This window comes from Miniopterus natalensis, chromosome 2 (assembly GCF_054644295.1).
Source record: "Miniopterus natalensis isolate mMinNat1 chromosome 2, mMinNat1.hap1, whole genome shotgun sequence".
Classification (NCBI taxonomy): domain Eukaryota; kingdom Metazoa; phylum Chordata; class Mammalia; order Chiroptera; family Miniopteridae; genus Miniopterus; species Miniopterus natalensis.
The window spans coordinates 156,319,951-156,338,290 of record NC_142082.1 but is presented as its reverse complement, the minus strand read 5'-3'; the positions used below and the strand labels follow the sequence as shown (position 1 = coordinate 156,338,290).

Sequence of the window (18,340 nt, the reverse complement as noted above, 5' to 3'; positions counted from 1 at the left end):
GTAGAGCTCTCATGCTTGGGTTTACTTTTTTCTTCTTCTAGCATCCAGCCTAATGCCTGGCACAGAGTTGGAGCTCAGTAAATATTTGTTGAATGACCAATGTAACCCTTTAATAAGGCAAAAATTGTACCTTCTTTGAGGCCCTGCTCAGAAAACAGTGGTAATACAAATAGGTAATTCCATGATATGGATTACCATAATACATTTAATATTTTTTTTGTTGGAAATTTAGGTTGTTTCCAGTGCTTTGTTACTGTAAACAATGCTATAATAAGCTTTTAAAATAAAATATATAGAAACTATCTGTTTAGTTGTCATCTCCTTCACTAATATTAACCTCTACAAGGGCATCCTCATACAGCCCCGTGCAGGGTACAGCACCTGGAACATGCTATTATTTAATAAATATGTGTGGAATTGCATTAACTAATATTACATCTTATTAGTAGAAGGAAAGAGCTGTGAGATTCAGCCAATGAAGATTTCAGAGGGAGTCTCCAAATCTTTGTCTTCAGGAATATGTTTTTTTCCTTCTATCTTTTTTCCCCCTCCAAACTCCCCCCAAATCCCTTCCTTTTCCAAGGACTGTGAAAGATAGTGGGTATATTTTTACTATTGTTGGCATCTGGTTTACATTTTCAGTGGTTTTCAACTTGGGTCTAAAAATAGTCCTTGGCTTTTCTTAGTCTGTTTGACAGTTACATTTGAGGTTTTGCTCATTGCCTTTTCCCCCCACCCCCACATCCACAGTGCCCACCAGGCTATTATGAGAGCAAATCTATTACAAGAAGAACTAGAGGAACTGAAAACTAGTATGAATGCTTCAGAAGAGCAGAAGACCACAATTGTAGCCCAGAACAAACAATTAGTAAGTCATCCAAGTACCTTGAAACCCCAGGAGGGTTCATTTGGAGGCAAAGGTCAGTCAATAGGCAGATAAATGAAAATGGTAACACCTTAGAAAAGTTAAGGTAGGTAGGATAAAAACCTGTGTTTTTCTCTTCAACCAAGATTCAAATTCTTTACAAATTTCTCAGTCATATTCACAATGGTTTGTAGGATCTAGACGATCTCTGGAGTTCCTCCTGAAGCTGGTAGGTGAATTCATAAATACCTGATACTAAAAGCCATTTGAATTTTCTAAAAAAAATTTCTGTCAGACTTTCAACCTTTTCTCAATACTTCCAGGTTACTAAGAAGCTCCATAAATCAGTCCTTAAGTCAAATAAGTACAGGCTTGTACTTTTCAGAGCAAATTGCTAGTTAGGCTAAGCTTTAACTCGCTGACAGAAGTACATAATCATTTTATTGAGAATGTTAAACTGTTATCTAGAGCTTTAGTTATAATGTTCAAAATCCTGAGTTATTTCAGCAGTGTTCTAGAATTGCTAATGATGGTGGGGGTCAGCTGAAAGTCACTCAGACTGATTTATTTTTAGGTCTGTAAGTCATCAGGAGAGTTGGGCTCCAGACCTGTGTCAGTCACTTGTGACCTCCCACACCCAACACAGCTTAGCTTAGCTCTTACTTCAATAGTAATAGGTGGGGACTAGACTCATTGGGTGTCAGGTGACTCTGCAAGTCTCTGAATGCACTACAGGAAAGACTCAATTTGGGGTCAGTGAGGAGCTTATACATGGAGGCAACGTAGAGAAATGACCAAGAGCCCACTCTTGAAAGTCAGCCAGCCATCAGTCACGTCCTGACTCCTGGGGCTGTGTAACTTTGGCAAACCACATAACCTCTCTAAGCTGCATTGTCCTCAGACCCCAGGGCTGGGAAGGTCATATGAATTAATACCTGTAGAGCAGCCAATGCCCTCTTTCCCCCGAGGGCTGGATAATGCTAGCTATTATTAAAAGTAAGAAGTCCTAGCCAGGCCGGCCTGGCTCAGAGGTTGAGCATCAACCTATGATCCAAGAGATCAAGGTTCAGTTCCTGGTCAGGGCACTTGCCCGGGTTTCGGTCTCTCTCTCATCATTGATGTTTCTATCTCTCTCCCCCGTCCCGTCCTCTCTCTGAAATCAATCAATCAATAAAATAAAAGTAAGGAATCCTAGACATACAATTCTAATCCTTTGCGTTTTATAGTGTTTTAAATTTTAAAAGAATTTTGAATATTTCATTTCACTGGTCATCATCAGAAATTCTGTGAGGTAGAAATAGAAGTATGTAGCTATTTTTCATTAAAAATTTAATATAATTATAGGTAAAGTCCAGAGATTTTTTTTTTGATTATTCAAAGTCAGTTGTCTAATAGATGAGAAAGCTAGAACTGAACTTGGGTCTTCTGATTCCGATTATGTGTGTGAGGGGGGTGTTCCTTCATTCTTGTACCAATGACATCCTAGCCTGACATGTTTTCCCTTTTACTTTTATATGATAGAGGCAATTCCTATTTACTCTTTAAAAGTAAAGAAATGCATATTAACAAAAAAGTTCCTACAAAATTCTTATCCTACCATATCCACAAAATTTATTGTTAACATTTTGACATATATTTTTTTCCTGGAATATTATTTTTCTTCTGATGGTTCTGAATTTGGGGTTCTTAATTATAAAATAGTTTTTGATAATTATCTGTTCTGGTAATGTTGAATCTGGGAATATCAACAGCTCCAAGCAGAAAGCTAGATGTCTGTATGATTTCAAAGTGCTGTGTAAATGGGTGAGTTACCGCTCCCTGTCGTGAGTGGATGGTGGTAAGTAGCAGGGAAAGAAGCCTGGCTGTTCCTTTTCTGCTTTGAGCCTTCCCTCTCTACTGTCATATGGAGTCAAGGAAAAGGGTGACTTCTCACGAATCCCCAGAAACTGGAAGCCAAAGGCTTAACCCCATACTGGAAATGTTTTCAGGCGAGGCTCGTTTGTGACATGTCAATGCCATGTTTACAGTTAATACAGGGAAAGAATGTCGATAGTCTTGGTGGCAAATATGTGGTATTCTCATAAACCTCTCAACTATTTTTTATCTACTTTTCTTTTAATGAATCAGGAGACAGAAAACCGGGCTCTGATTCTTAAGATTCGGACTCTCCAAGAGGAGGTACGTTGAAATCATCAGACATGGGCACAGATAAACATATGGGGTCATACAGTCATGAGTCCTGACCTGGGTTCAGTATAAATCGCTTGAGTGTTCTGACTCCTGAGGGTCAAAAACCAGGTTCCTTTGTCAAATGACAAATGAGGCAGAGTGGACAGGATTTTCACATCCAGAGAGATGTTATTACCTTTGTATATATTCATGGAAGAAATGGGATTTTAAAAATTCAGACTTCAGATGAAGTGAAATTAATCCATGTAAAAACTATATGAAGCAAGAAGGAAATATAGACATTAGTATTTTTCTGTTATTTTTCCACTGGAGTAGGTGGCAAAAGTCTTGAGTCTAAGACCCAGATCTTAAATTCACTGAAAGTCTGACCATGGAAAAGCCATGTATCTTTTTTTTTAGTTAATAATACCTGTTCCCTCAGTTATTTTAGAGATTACGACAATGCATGTGAACCCATTTGTTTAATTATAATGTACCTCATATATATTAGGAAATATTAGTAAAAATCTCTAAAAAAGGAATAATTCTATGCAATATAGATTTTTAAGCAACAGAATTAAAGCATGAAAAGAACAGGTAACAAAGCTACTAGTGAGTCACTATTTGGGGGAGAAATTCTGTGAAGGTACCTTTTGAAAGTCAAGTGTTACATGCATTTTAAAATTTGCACTTTATATACATTTATTAGAGGTATTTATTAAGCTGTGATGAACAATCTGGAGAGTTATCCAAAATATGGACCAAGTGGGCATTTAAAAATTTCATAGTGGGTTAGAAAGGAACAATTAAAGATTGGAAAGAAACCCTACATTAGATTCAGACTTGTTATAGCTACAGAAACTAGTGCTTTACAGTTAAGCTCCCAATGTAAGATGATTGACTAGCAACAAAGAATTGTACCAAACCCGTTTAGAATTAAGATGGGAAGAAGGAGATTTAGAAGCCTTCATCACAACACAGCATTGTCATTATTGATTTACATTAGGAAAGGCGTGGAAATGTTACTGCTGGCTAAGATTCCTTTAGGAGGCAAAAATCTGATGCATTGTGAAGGGCAACAGCACCGTGGTTTGGCTAGCCATTCATTCATTCATTCATTCATTCATTCATTCATTCATTCATTCAGCACATAGTCCTTGGGAGACCTCTATGTGCTAGGCACTATTCTAGATGCTGAGGAGACCAACTTAAGCAAAAGAGCCCGTGTGGAGCTAGCATGTTAGATGGTGCCTAGTGCTATGGAGAAAAGAAAAGTGAAAACAGACTTGTGGGGGAGTGCAATCTAGACTAGGGTGGTTAGGATAAAAGTAGCGCTGTGAAATTAATCATTCGGTTAAAAACTGCAAAGGAGGTTTATCTGTAGAAGAGCATTCCGGGCAGAGGCAATGGCAAGCTCAAAGACCTCAGGCTGTAGCCTGCCTGCTGTTTTTGAGGAACAGCAAGGCCAGAGTGGTGGGAGTGGAGGGAATAAGTAGAAAGAGGTTTGGCAGAGAGCTGCAGGGAGCTAGACCCACAGTGTCTTATGTGCATTGTATGGACTCTGACTGTTCACACTGAGTGGGATGGAAGCTGGGAGGCCAATTAGGAGGCCCTTGTAATAATCCAGGCAAAAGCCCATGGAGGCTTAGACTGAAGCAATTAATAGAAGCGGTGGAGAGAAGTGTGCAGATGTGCAAATGCTTTGTAATATATCCGAAGGTATTGATTGTATATTCCGATAATATGGAAGTTCTCTTTTGATTGTTTCTAATGTCTCAGTGAAATACAAAGCAAAGTTATCAACTGAGGGTGAGGATGTTGAAGAAGTATTGGAAATTCAAGGGGAGAGATGGGATAACATCAGGGAGGGGTTGCCGAAGTTTTTGTAAAGGACCTGATAGTTATTATTTTTAGCGTTGCTTGGCTATAAAGCATTTGCCGCAACCACTCATTTTTGCTATTGTAGTGTTAAGGCAACCAGAAATAATATGAAAACAAATGGACACAGCTGTGTTATAATAAAACTTTATTTACAAAACCAAGGGGTTAGCTAGAGCTGTCCTGTGTGGTTGGGGGAGGGAGGTTTAGTGTAGTTTACAAATCCCTGATTTAGGCCAATGGCTAGGTGAATGGAATAGGATTATATGATATGATCACCAGGAAACATTGAGGTTAAAGGTTATAAATCTAACATGTGAGCTGTTGGTTCATTTGTGCTTTTCTTTGACGATGTTTCATCTGAAAGGGTGCTGGCACAGTGAATGACAAGTTAAAATTAAGCCAATACTAAGAAGTAGGGGAGAGGCAAGGGATTTGAGGGGATATGAAAGAGGGTAGTTATGATGATTGACCACAGAAAATTGTAAGCTGAGTAAACAGGGGACTGAGCTCACGAGAAAAGTGAAAGAATAATGAGAAGGTGGTGGCATCAGTGGATTGCAGGCTCCAGTGGGGACTGAAGGTTTGTTGGTGCTCAAAGAAGTACCTGGAAAGACAAGAAGTAGTGGTTGAAGAGTGAGATGCTTGCAGTTAATATAAGGAAAGGGCCACAGTTCCTGGTGATGACAAGCGTGAATGGTACGACGAGGGAGTGCACAGCTGTGGTGGAATGGAAAATTGCAAGGGACTTCCTAGATGTTCATGTTAAAAGGCTCATGTTATTTTGGGACAAAATCTAAAGTTTTGTCCCTTAGCTTAAAATGGATTATGATGATAATGATGAAAATGCTACTTCCTGAAAAAGACTGTGATGTTCTCTAATTTTTTTTTTTTTTTACTAAGTCTAAGAATACTATCTTCTTTTGCATTAGAATACAAAGAACATTATGGATATATATGCACTGGAAAAGAATATTGAGGAATTGTCTAAAACTGAGACAGAGTACCAAGTAAGCACTTCCCAAACACTGGTAAAATATTTTCTTCCATCAAGCTAAGATTACTCTATTATGACTCATTAATACAATAACCTTTTGTTGTAAATTTTAAAATTTGTACTCCTCAAGATGTCTGAATTATATAAAGGGCAATTTCTATATTTTAATGTAAAAGCTTTACTGATAAGTATTACACATGCCATTAAATTCACCCACTTAAAATGCACAAGTCAGGGTTTTTTTAGTATGTCCACAGACATGCAACTATCATCAAAACCAATTTTATTTTTTATTGAGTTTATTGGGGTGACACTGGTTAATAAAACCATAAAGGCTTCAAGTGTACATGTCTATAACACATCGTCTGCACACTGCATCATGTGCTCACCACCCAAAGTCAAGTTTCTATCACCATTTATTTCCCCTCTTCTCCCTCTCCTCACTCCCCTTTCCCTCTGTGTCTGTTTATGGGATTTTTGCTTAATCCCTTTACCTTTTTCACACACTCCCAAACCCCCTCCCCTCTGACAGCTGTCAGCCTGTTCTCTTTCTCTATGAGTCTGTTTCTATTTTGTTTCTTAGTTTATTTTGTTAATTGGGTTCCACATATAAGTGAAATCATGTGATACTTATATTTCTCTGACTGGCTTATTTCACTTAGCATCATACTCTCCAGGTCCATTCATGCTGTCACAAAAGGTAAGATTTCCTCCTTTTTATGGCCAAGTAGTATTCCACTGTGTGAATGTACCATGGATTTTTTATCCACTCATCTATTGATGGGCACTTGGGCTGCTTCCAAATCTTGGCTATTGTTAATAACGCTGCAATGAACTTAAGGGTGCATATATTCTTTCAAATTCATGTTTCCTGTTTCTTCGGATATATTCCCAGTAGTGGAATCACTAGGTCATAAGGCAGCTCCATTTTTAATTTTTTGAGGAAACTCCACAGGGACCTAAGTTGCTGACTTTCCAGATCTCTCCTCAGAGCCATGTCACCCAGATCTCTTTATAACTCCCATATGTCCTGACTCACATTACCTCTGCTGGAGCCCCAGGTGAGTGTGCAAGAGCAAGATCCTGTGTGCTGGCCCTTCAAGAGAGCACCTAGTTTCTAGCATACTTCTTCCTCTTCCAGGCAGACAGAGTCCCTGCTGATTTTCACTGCCACGTGCTATGTGGGCTCCTCTTCCTGGCTCTGGTGCTCTGGGCTGGGAATTCCGGCATGGGTTGAGACCCCACACTCCTCAGGGAGGACTTTTGCAGCTGAGATATCCCTCTGGCTTCTCAGATTCCACACGTGGGTGCAGGGGCCAGCCCTCTCTGTGTCTTTGCCCTTCTTACCAGTCTCTCTGTGGCTTCTTCTGTGAGTCTTTGGTTATAATACTTCTTGGTTATAATATTTGGTTATAGTACTTCTGTTCAGCTGTCCTTCAGTTGTTTATTGCTCTATAATTTAGCTGGAAATTTGGTTTGGCTCCTGGAAGAGATGAGTGTAGCTTCCACCTACTCTGCAGCCATCTTAGAATTCCTCCAAAACCAATTTTAAAATATTGTTGTCATCCCAAAAGAAATCACTTTAGTACTTACTCCCCATTTCCCTCCACACCTAGGAAACCACTAATGTACTTTCTATCTCTCTAGATTTACCTAATCAGGATATTTCATGTAAGGGGAATCGTACACATTATGTGCTATCTTGTGACTGGTTTCTTTCACTGAGCATAACATTTTCATGGTTCCTCTATGTGATAGTGTATATCAATACTTCATTTTCTTTTACTGCTGAGTCACATTCCATTGTATGGATATACCACATCTGTGTTTCCTTTTATCAGTTGATGGACAATTGAGCAGTTTCTACATTTTTACTATTATTAATAATGCTGCTGCGAACATTCTGTGCTGGAACTGGAGACTCAAGTTCTGTCACTAACTATGTGTGACATTGGGAAGTCTCTGGCTAGTGCTGAGCCTCGGTTTCCTCATGTCTCCTTATTGGAATGATTTTGTGGCACTGTCCTTTACCAAAGCAATATCTCAGTGGCCTTTGCTAACTTTGTTTCTTTTCAGATGCAGTTACACATGTATGAGAACACTTTGCTTAATAAAGATGCATGTTTGCAGAAGGTTGGTCCTGTCCCTTCCCATGAAGTCTTGTGAGATGGACTAGCTTTCTCTAAATCATAAAGGAGATGGCCATTTGTGTAACTTCACCCCTATTAAAATATTTGATTCTAATATTCTTTCAAGAATATTAGACTTCCCCATTTTTTCCCCATTGACCCCTTCTACCCTACACCCATCCCCTGCCCCAGGCCTTCACCACACTATTGTCTGTGTCCAGGGGTTATGCATATATGCATATAAATTTTTTGGTTAATATCTTCCCAACCCCCCTCCCTTTTGGGGACATCTGTAATACTTTCAACAATAAAGATAAATTAAAAAAACACACACACACAAAATGAAGCTACTGATTTTCTTTAAAAGTCATCAAAAATGAGATGAACTAATATTGGATGGATAAGAGGACAGATTAATGGATATATATGTAATAAGCAAGCATAATAAAATGTTAATGATAGAATTTTTAAAAAGAATATTAGACTTCCTTTATAAACTTCACAAAAAATATTCTTTTGAATGAAGAATACTGACTTCTCCATCTGGTGTAAGTTTCATCATATCCTCTCTAAATTCTGGTGGTGTTTGTTAACCTATGTAACCAGTATTAGCATGCTAATTTATCAGTCAATGGCTAGATATCATGATGCAGTTTTAATTCATAACAACACAAATGCATGTGCAGTCATTCATTTTAGGGAAGAAGAAAAATATATCCCTGAATTATTTTCTCCTTAGCTTGACTGATTGATTAGATAGATAGATAGGTGATGATGATAGATGATAGATAGATAGATAGATAGATAGATAGATAGATAGATAGATAGATAGATAGATAGATATCCTTGTATCCTGTGATCATAGCCTATCTGGTAGCAAAGGAGCAGAAATTCTGGTTATTGTGGCTTTAAGAGACATAAGAAAGATATAGCCCTAAGTTAATAAACTTCCACATTTCAAGGTAACGCAGCAAAGAAAGAGCAGTATTTATCTTCCTTTTTCTTCATGTTGTGATCAAAGAAGTCATTGATGCCTTGTAGACATTGACCCAGATACTGAATATTGTAAAAACTCCTCTTCCTTGTGGGTGTTCTGTCTCCATACAGTGACGTGGTGGTGGCGATGGCGGCTCACTTCCTCCGTAGCTCCCACCTCTCCACCACTTTGCACTCCTGCCCAGCTCTCAGACAGCATTGACTGGGCACTTCCCCTGTTCCGGGCACCATGATAGTCATGAGATAAAACTATAGGTCAGACACTGCCTGTACCCTCTGGCCTTGCAGTAAAACTGTGATTTTAACAGATATCATGTGAGCTGAATAAAATGGAATGCCTTAATAATTCATTAGTCATTTGCAGTTAGAGAGTGATTTTTTTTCTTAAATGTATAATGATAATAAGTATAATTTTGACTTGGACTTAAGAATTACCTTTCAGGGTGTGATTCCATTAGACCGGGCAAACTCAGAGCGCGCTGTCGCCGGTTAGATATAGCTGCCTCACTCTCCCACACTTTTGTGTGGTTTTAATCACAAACACAGACTGGTTCTGTTGTCAAACAATATGCTTGATAGAAGATCTCATCTCATTGGGCATTTACAATTCTTCTGTGGCTCAGACTGATAGTTATTCTAATAGACATCATTGGGCGGACTCGTGTATTTATTAGCTATTAATGTTCTCTTCTACTTTTCAGAAGGATTTAAGCATAGAAGAACTTAAGTCAACCATCATAGAATATGGAAGCATTATAGAGGTATACCATAATAATCTCAGAGCTTGAAAGGTGGGACTGTTAAATGTAAATCTAAATTCCCCACTGGAGTAACACGTACAGCATAATGGTATATGTGATTCCAGAATTTACGAGGAGAAAAAGCCAAACTGGCTCATGAGTTACAGCAGTTGGAACAGGAACTCATCATGTAAGTGCACAGCAACCCCTCATCAACCCTCTCGCGTGCCTCCACCCTGCCTCACTGGCCTACTGAGCTATCTGCAGTTCTCGAATGTGCTACATTCTTTTCTTCTGTTCCTTTGTAAGTGATATTTTCTATTTTTCTCCAACAGAACTCCTTCACAAGTTTTTCATGGCCTTCCCTTGCTTTTCTCTTACCTTGGGATTAAAGTAACCCTTCTGAGTGCATGCATGCTATGCTGTTCTTACCTCTTTTCTAACACACCTCACCTTATGTTGTAATCATTTGTTTCTGAATAGTACATGTAATATGCTGGTCCAGGAGTCCACAGGGGCCACTCAGATAGCAAGAGTAGAGCCAGAGGGGTGAGTGCACACACTCACATTATGAATGTTGCCAATGAGAAAGTGCATTACCCCAGTAAGCTCAGAGGGGGCTGCTCTGCTTAAATTGTTAACATCAAGAATATATAGACCTGGTATGACCACATCTTCTGTTTTTTTAAGAAAAGCCAGAAATCTAATTTTTAACTATTGGCTCCAATTCATTAAAAAAATAAAAAGTGTGGCCTACTTGTTTGCAACCACCTAGCATCACTAGTCTGTGCAGCTCCTGGAGGACAGAGGCTCTCCCTTGTCTCTGTATTTCTAGGTACCATATGCAATCCTTGGCACACATGAGGGCTTACTGATTGCCATAAACAAACCCCTATTCTGGCGACTCAAAACATAATGCGGGGGCCCTGGCCAGTGGCTCAGTTGGTTGAGCGTCGTCCTGTGCACCGAAAGTTCACTGATTCAATTCCCAATTGGCACCTGCCCAGGTTGCAGGTTCAGTCCCTGGCTGGGCAGCCGATTGATGTTTCTCTCTCACATCTCTCTCTCTCTTTGCCTTCCTCTTTTTCTAAAATCAATAAAAATATATTATTTTTAAAAAAAGAAAAAAACAATGTTGGAGGCACACCTAACCAGATGGGATTACTGTTCTCGTTTTTTTTTTCAAGGAATGGGATCCAGTTGAATGTTAGTGGAGAACAGAAGAACATCATCTCTAAAGGAGAAAAGTCTTTACATTGTGAGCTCACTCTTGCTTGGTCTTCAGAGGTAGGTAACTGTCAGATGGAAAGCTTTAAAAATATTCACGTGTGTAACTTACTATTACGTGACGGTCCATAGCTTGCTGAAAGGCACTATGTTTTTGCTTAATTTTTAAAAGGCAAAAACTTTTTAAAAAATCTCAGTTTTTAGGTAGACCCAATTCTTTACAAAGTGGTAGAAAGTGATCAACAGCTTTCTTAGAGATGAAATGTTGGGATCCCTCAATACTATATTTCCACTCTTTTATACTTTCCATTGTTGTGCTTGTTATGTTAGGAAATACTTTATTAGCAAATTGCTTTCTTTTCACCACTTTGATGGTCTCTCCATGTCTGTGGGCAATGGATATGTTGGAATGTCCTCCTGTTGACAGCTGCGATCTGACCTTGAAAGGAGAGGAAGAAAGTCTTTGGGGCAAATGCTGTTTGAATTTCTTCTGCCAAGGATGCAGGGGTGATATATGCTGCCTGCATCTGAAGCCGTCTCAGGCAGCCTTGGACATTCTGCTAGGGCTGTGCTTTCCTGACATTGCTTCAAATACTCATCTTTTTACCGCGTTTTTGAAACCAAGCCAAACTGCCAGACTGAATGAAATGATGGCAAGTCTGCTATGGCAGAGTGTTTTCATCCTCAGTCCTCTGAGATGATGATGTCAATGCCAGCCTGTGAAGTTCCATACTTCTAACCAGGGATTAAACAGCTGTTAAAGTTCTGGCTCTGAAGTTTGCTTTTTCATTGGAATCTGGAAATAAGAGCTCTCTGACCTTTTTCCAACAGACAGCAAGAAGAAAGTTAAATGTACTGTTGTCATATATCTAAAATATGACAAGGGCCCAGCCAGCACCACTCAGGGGTTGAGGACTGACCTAGGATCCAGGAGATCTCGGTCCAGTTCCCTGTCAGGGCACATGCCCGGGTTGCAGGCCTGATCCCCAGCAGGGGCCGTGCAAGAGGCAGCTGACCATGACTCTCTCTCATCATTGATGTTTCTATCTCTCACTCCCTCTCACTCCCTCTCTCTTTAAAATCAATAATAAAAATAAATTTTAAAAAATAATAATAAATAAAATATGACAAAAGACAGAGTCTTTGAGAGAAGTATAAGAAATATGCTTTGTGAAACATTATTTGAGACAGTCTTCTGTAAATGGAAGGGAGACAGAAGAAACCAGTCTGTTCTCAGTAGGATTTATTGAGCACCCCACCCCCAACATTTTTTTCTATGAATTTCTTTACCTCCCCTTCTTTCCTTTTTTTTTTTTAATATATCTTTATTGATTTCAGAAAGAGGAAAGGAGAGAGAGAGAGAAACATCAATGATGAGAGAGTCATTGATCAGCTGCCTCCTGCATGCCCCTGACTGGGGATCGAGCCCTCAACCTGGGCATGTGCCCTGACCGGGAATCGAACCATGAGATCTGGATCCCAGGCCGATGCTCAACCGCTGAGCCATGCCCGGGCAGGCACCTTCCCTTATTTTCAAAAAATTAGAGCCATAGCAGTTCATATCACTACATGTACATGCTACCTATGGGATAAATGGAATTTTCTTATGAAAAAATAAATGGTAAGTTGCAGCCATACTAGAGAGAAAATAAACAGTTTTGGGGGGATATAGGAGGATTCCATAAGACTATTAAGAACTATTTAACGGGGACAGTTACATTGATCCCTGGGCATTATTATCAGAAAATGAAAATAATGAATGTTCATTATCAGAGTGGCAGAGTCGTGAACATTTTGGAAATTGTTTCAGAACACGGAGACTGAGTGTCAGTGCTGTTTACTCAGCTTGTCAGCTCTGGACATAGAAACGCTGCTCTTACTGAGGGAACTCGGACAGAAGGGAGTGGGATTCACAGCGACTCTTCAGAAGCTGGTGTACAGCACACGCCCATGGCGGTGCTTCACTGGCTAGGAACGGCTGCAGATCGCTGACCGACCGCCTGTTTGCTGAGCACAAGCATATGTGTGTGTTGTTAAGCCCAAAATTCATCCTACTACGAAAGAAGATATTTCTCAAACATTCCTGAAGTTGATCTAGTCCTGAGTCAGTCAGGGCTAACAGGTTGACCATTAAACATGGATTGCTTGAGCATAGTTTTCCTACAATTTAATCTTTAGTATCAAAGGGCTGAAGACATGGTGTCTACTGAACAGTTTCCTTCTAGCTAATGGTTAGTACCTCTCTTCATTTTGATACTTGACTGGAAACTCTAGATGGTCAGAGACTCTTCAGGTTGGTATTTCCTATCCCTTTCACAGTGCCTAGCCTGTGTAGTATTTAGTTTTATAAATGAAAAAACACACACAACACACCCATAAAAATGCTTGTTTCTTTCTATTTGAGAGGAGGGTGGAAATGGGTAGGTTTTGTTCTGGAAAGCAATTCTATCCGTGCGTATTCAGCATGGATAGAGAACCTGATGAGAGTTAGCATCTACACATGGCAACGTCCTGGGGTAAAGGCAGGTCACTGGGTGGCACTAGATGAGAACTTTTCCCTGGTACCCTCTGGGATTACTATAGAATAGAACTCTGGGCCAAATTACTTCTTATATGACAGCATGTGTCTTTCACCTGGGTTCCTAGTTGAAGATGTGGAACTCTTTTTCAGCACGAGGAAGTTTCTGAAGTGGACACCCTCATTGACAGCTGTCTACAGCGGGTAAATAATCCAGAAATTGCTGTGAAAGAAAAGTGGGAAGACAAGCTTACTGTAAGTGTCTGTACTTTGTAATTTTCCTAGTTTGCCTTCTACTTTTGAAGCCCAGGTAATACTTATTATATGTAGTACCATTTCCGAGGCATTACTGTCGTCTCTGCTCTCTGAGTCTGATGATGTGTGTAGAGTGTGTGTCGGGCAGGGGGAGGTGTATGAATGTTCACATGTGCGTGAGAGTGAGTGTGAGGTTTAGGATAAGTCTTTGAGTGTGAGGGTGAGGGAAAAGTGAGAATGCCTGAGTGTGAGGATATGTATTGTGTGTGGGGGAAACAAGGAATAAATAAGATGATTTAATGAAAGAGCGTATTTTATCTGAACCCTTGTGAGAATTAGCTAGTCTAAGCCAGTTAACATTGGCTTGTTAAAATTCTCTGACTTACGTAGAATAGTTCTTGTGCAAAAGAATCTTATTCCTGGGACTCTGACAGTTTTATTATCCCAGAAATTAGCAGAAAATTGGAAAACCATGAACTTCTTAGGTAGCTCTTTCCAGTTCTGTTAGGAAAGAGCTATATAAATTTTCTTAATTTATCCATCACTTAGTATCTCAAGTTTCTCGATTGCCAGACAACTATTAATGTTCATCAGCCCCTAAGTTAAGCTAAAGCCAGAAGGAAACTCTGAAAACTGTGGAATGTTAATTTCAACCCCTTTGCCAAACAACTTTTTTTAACATTGCTTTTGAATATGCTAATCAACAAATACTGATTTTATTGTATTTTCTTGTCCCATCGGATTCTAAAGCAATTGTGATGACAGGTGAAATGGTCAGGGACCCACAGTCTTAAGAAAAAGAAACAAAATTCAATTTCAGGCACATGATAAGTACCCAATATATACTTGTTAAACTGAGATATCAACATAAAGGAGAATCAGCCTTTGGGCAACTGAGAATTAGTATGTGTTCATTAGAATTTTAGGCTCCAATAACAGTGAATACTATTGAGGGGGGAATGGCCACTGCATTTCATATTGCCTCTGTCATGTTTATATTTAACACTGGAAGAGTGGAGTTTGTTTTGTGATTTTCCTTGTAGGAATTCAAATATGCCATGGAAGAGAATCTAAATCTTTGTATATTAATGCTGACGAGCTTGCAAAACCACAAAGAATCTCTTGATAAAGAGTTTGTCAAATTGATAGAGATTTTGAAGAGATTCAGGCTGGGATATTTTTATTTCAGAAAAGAATATCTTTCCAGGTGATGATCATTTCTATATAAGAAACCCATGCTTTATAAACATGACACATTTGTGATTGTGCCATGGCCTTCAGTTCATTTTTTCCAAGTTGTATATACTGATTTTGGATGACACTTTTTCAGGGAAGACCTTTTGTCTAACAATCTTGAATTGTGAAATAGTGCAAAATTGATTTATATATTCAGAATTGCAAACAGTGAACTTTAAAATCTGTGGAAACCAGTATAATGCCTTATTTCCTCTAGAGAAGCAATTTGGACTTAGAGAATATACAATATTTTTAACCGCAGCGGCCTTAGAAATCATTTAGTAAAACTTCACCATTTTACACAAGACCAAGGCATAGAGATATAGAGTGAATTGATCAAGACTTGAGAGTTAAAGGAAAATCCACAGATAGATCTACTAATGGAAGAACTTTATGCTGGGTCTGTTGACTCCTATTCTGTTGGGCTATATGTTCCACCTCAGGATACAGTGCATCCCATCGGGCACTAGGTAATTAAATTTCAAGTGAAAAATGTCATAGGGAACAAAGGACTCTAAATATAAAATAATTTACCATCTTACCCTTTCTCTCAGCTTAATTCTTGTGATTATGGGGAAATTCTTGAAATTTGTACACTTTGTAAACCACATGTGCTAAACAAGGGCAATTATTATGTCTTTTGTTGACCTCTATTTATGTTAATACCATACTAAGTGTTCCCTTGAGAAATGCTAGAAATGCTTTTTGAAGGAATGCATGCACAGGGGTGTACACTGAATTTTAATAAAGTAAAAAATGTCATTAGATACCAAGGTTGCTTAATAAATTAGCCAGAGAAAAACATATTTTATTCCACCTAAATAAGGAAACTAGATCCCAGAGATAATACCAGAAGGAACTCTCAAGAAAATGATATTCTGCTTTTTCTAAGAAGTAGGGAGCCTAGACTTCCCCTTAGTGGTAAAGCTGTGGCTTAAGTGGATATGCAGCTTCCTTACCCAGATGCCATCTCCACAAAATGGAGCATTGACAGTCTTCTATTTAGTAACAAGTAATTATTTGGAGAGTGGCCTGCACTAGTGTTATCTCTGAATAAGTGAATCTTCTGTGTTATGTACTAGACACACAATAAACCCAGTTAAATTTTAGTAGGTTCAATTTTGAGAGCTTACTGTGTTGGATGTAGTGCTAAGAATTTGACATTCGTTTATCTCCAGAGAGGTTCAATAACTTCTCAAGGTCACCCAGGTAGGATTAGTGACAGCTGGGATCAGATCTAGACATGTTCAGCTTCAAAACTTATGTTCTTGCAACTATTAATCCCCCATTACCTGTTTGTTAAAATCTGATATAATATTCATTAAAAATATTCTGGAAACCTGGCAATGGAAAAATACTACTTATCAAAGTAAGATTGATTTAGCCCCTGACTTCTAGACATAGTTTAAAATAGACAAAACTGTATAGAGGCTACCACCAATTGACTTGGCTGTGGTTTTTAACTATGCCTGAGGAAATGAGTGGAGTGATTTGTGAGAATGAGAGAATTCTTTTTAGATGAGGTAGAAAATATTTATTAAAGGCAACTTTCAGGGGCTATAAGCTTAGGAGGAGAAGTCTTCCATTCTGACACAAGATAAATGGGCTCCAGAGATGAGGCATGGAAAAAATTGGATGAGCCAAGGAGAGGCAGTGAAAAAAGAAAAAGGCTCTCGAAGGGCTTGGTTTGAAAGGGGCGTCATCATTCATACAACACCAGAGTGCCAGCTCTTTGCCTGACATATTCCGCCCCCCTAGGTACTAGGGAATTCTAGGAAATAAGACAGAAATCTCTGCCTCCATGAATATGACATCTTTTGAGGGACACAGATGATGGATAAATAAACATATAATTATATACTGCAATCCCGGGGTGATACAAAGGAAACTAAAGCAGGATAAGAAGACCTAGAATAACAGGACCAAATTTTAGACAAAATGGCCAAGAAAGGCCTGTCTGAGGAGTGATAAATTGAGTGGATAGCTGAATGAAGTGAGAGAGTGAGCTATGTAATGACCACAGGTGCTCTAGGCAGAGGAACTAGCTAGTGCAAAGGCTCTGCAGTTGTAATGAGCTTGGAATGTTTGAGCATCAGTGAGAGGCTAGCATGGCTGGGGCGGAGTGAGTTCTGGACAGTGATAGGACATGAGGCCAGAAAGATAGGCAGGGGTCAGGTCCACAGCCTTGTAGTTCATGTTTAAGAATGGGGATTTTATTCTGAGTGGATGGAAATACATCATAGAATTATAAGCAGAGAATTCATATAACGTGTTTTGAAAGAACATTCTGGCTGCTGGGTAGAAAACTGTCTATAGAGGGCAGGTTTAAAGCTGTGAGACTAGTCAGAAGGATTTTTAAAATAATAGGTCACCATTTAGAGATCCTGAAACCAACTTACTGGATTATGACCCATTTTAAAAAATAAATATAAAATATCAGAGTGTATTACATATAGTAAGAGTAAGTAATGTTTCATAACATTTTTGTTTCAGCTGTGTGTGTGTGTGTACCTGTCTGTAATTGGTTGAAATATAAAATATTTACGGGTTCATGGTAAAAAAAAATAAACACTGAGTTAAGAGCTATTACAATAGTCCAGGTGAGGGGTGTAACATGAGCCAGAGTGATAGTTGTAAAGGTGATAAGAAATGATTGGATGCAAACTGTATTTTGAGGATGTATCATTTCTGACATGCTAGTTAATTAGTTGTGGGAATGCAAAAAAGAGAAGAGACATCCTTGACTTAGAGATCTTTGGTCTGAAACTAAAACCTATTTGCATGCCAAAGTCTGCTGGGAGACTCAGACTTGGCAGGAATGGAAATAAAGAGTTAGCATTAGGACACGTTAGCAAAGAGAGTTGTTGAATTTAAAAACACACACCCAAAGCTCAAATTTACATCTTAATGTGATAATAAAAATCTCAATGAAAGAAAAATCAATGGTTCAACATCTGCTAAATATCTTTAATAGATGGCTCTATCTAATTTTTAAAAAAATCTATTTCTAAGATCATGATTTATAAAGTACATAAAACATATTGTCTTATAGATGAAAACACATATAAGTGATTAAATTTTAATATTATTAACTATGAATTTATATTGGTCATTACAATCATTTTGCTTTCATTTGGAAGATAATGGACACTCTTGGAAGCTTAGATTACTCCTCAAGGAACTAGAAAAAGAAGAAAAAACAAAGTCCCAATTTAGCACAAGGAAGGAAGAATAAAAATTAGAGCAGAAATAAGCAAAATAGAAAAACAATTAAAAATCAATGAAACTAAGAGTTGGTTTTTTGAAAGGATAAACAAAATTAACAAAACT

The 18,340-nt window shown here is 38.6% G+C and overlaps 1 protein-coding gene across 1 annotated transcript in view; it reads left to right on the top strand.

Annotated features, from left to right (window-relative positions):
• IRAG2 (inositol 1,4,5-triphosphate receptor associated 2) overlaps window positions 1-18,340 on the top strand; it is a 75,459-nt gene that overhangs the window by 11,608 nt on the left and 45,511 nt on the right. Inside the window, exons 7-16 of the mRNA XM_087814754.1 lie at window positions 751-868; window positions 2,993-3,043; window positions 5,845-5,922; window positions 7,986-8,042; window positions 9,736-9,795; window positions 9,900-9,964; window positions 10,962-11,061; window positions 12,812-12,934; window positions 13,673-13,774; window positions 14,818-14,981. Coding sequence (XP_087670880.1) covers window positions 751-868; window positions 2,993-3,043; window positions 5,845-5,922; window positions 7,986-8,042; window positions 9,736-9,795; window positions 9,900-9,964; window positions 10,962-11,061; window positions 12,812-12,934; window positions 13,673-13,774; window positions 14,818-14,981 — 918 coding nt within the window. The remainder of the gene's footprint in view (window positions 1-750; window positions 869-2,992; window positions 3,044-5,844; window positions 5,923-7,985; window positions 8,043-9,735; window positions 9,796-9,899; window positions 9,965-10,961; window positions 11,062-12,811; window positions 12,935-13,672; window positions 13,775-14,817; window positions 14,982-18,340) is intronic.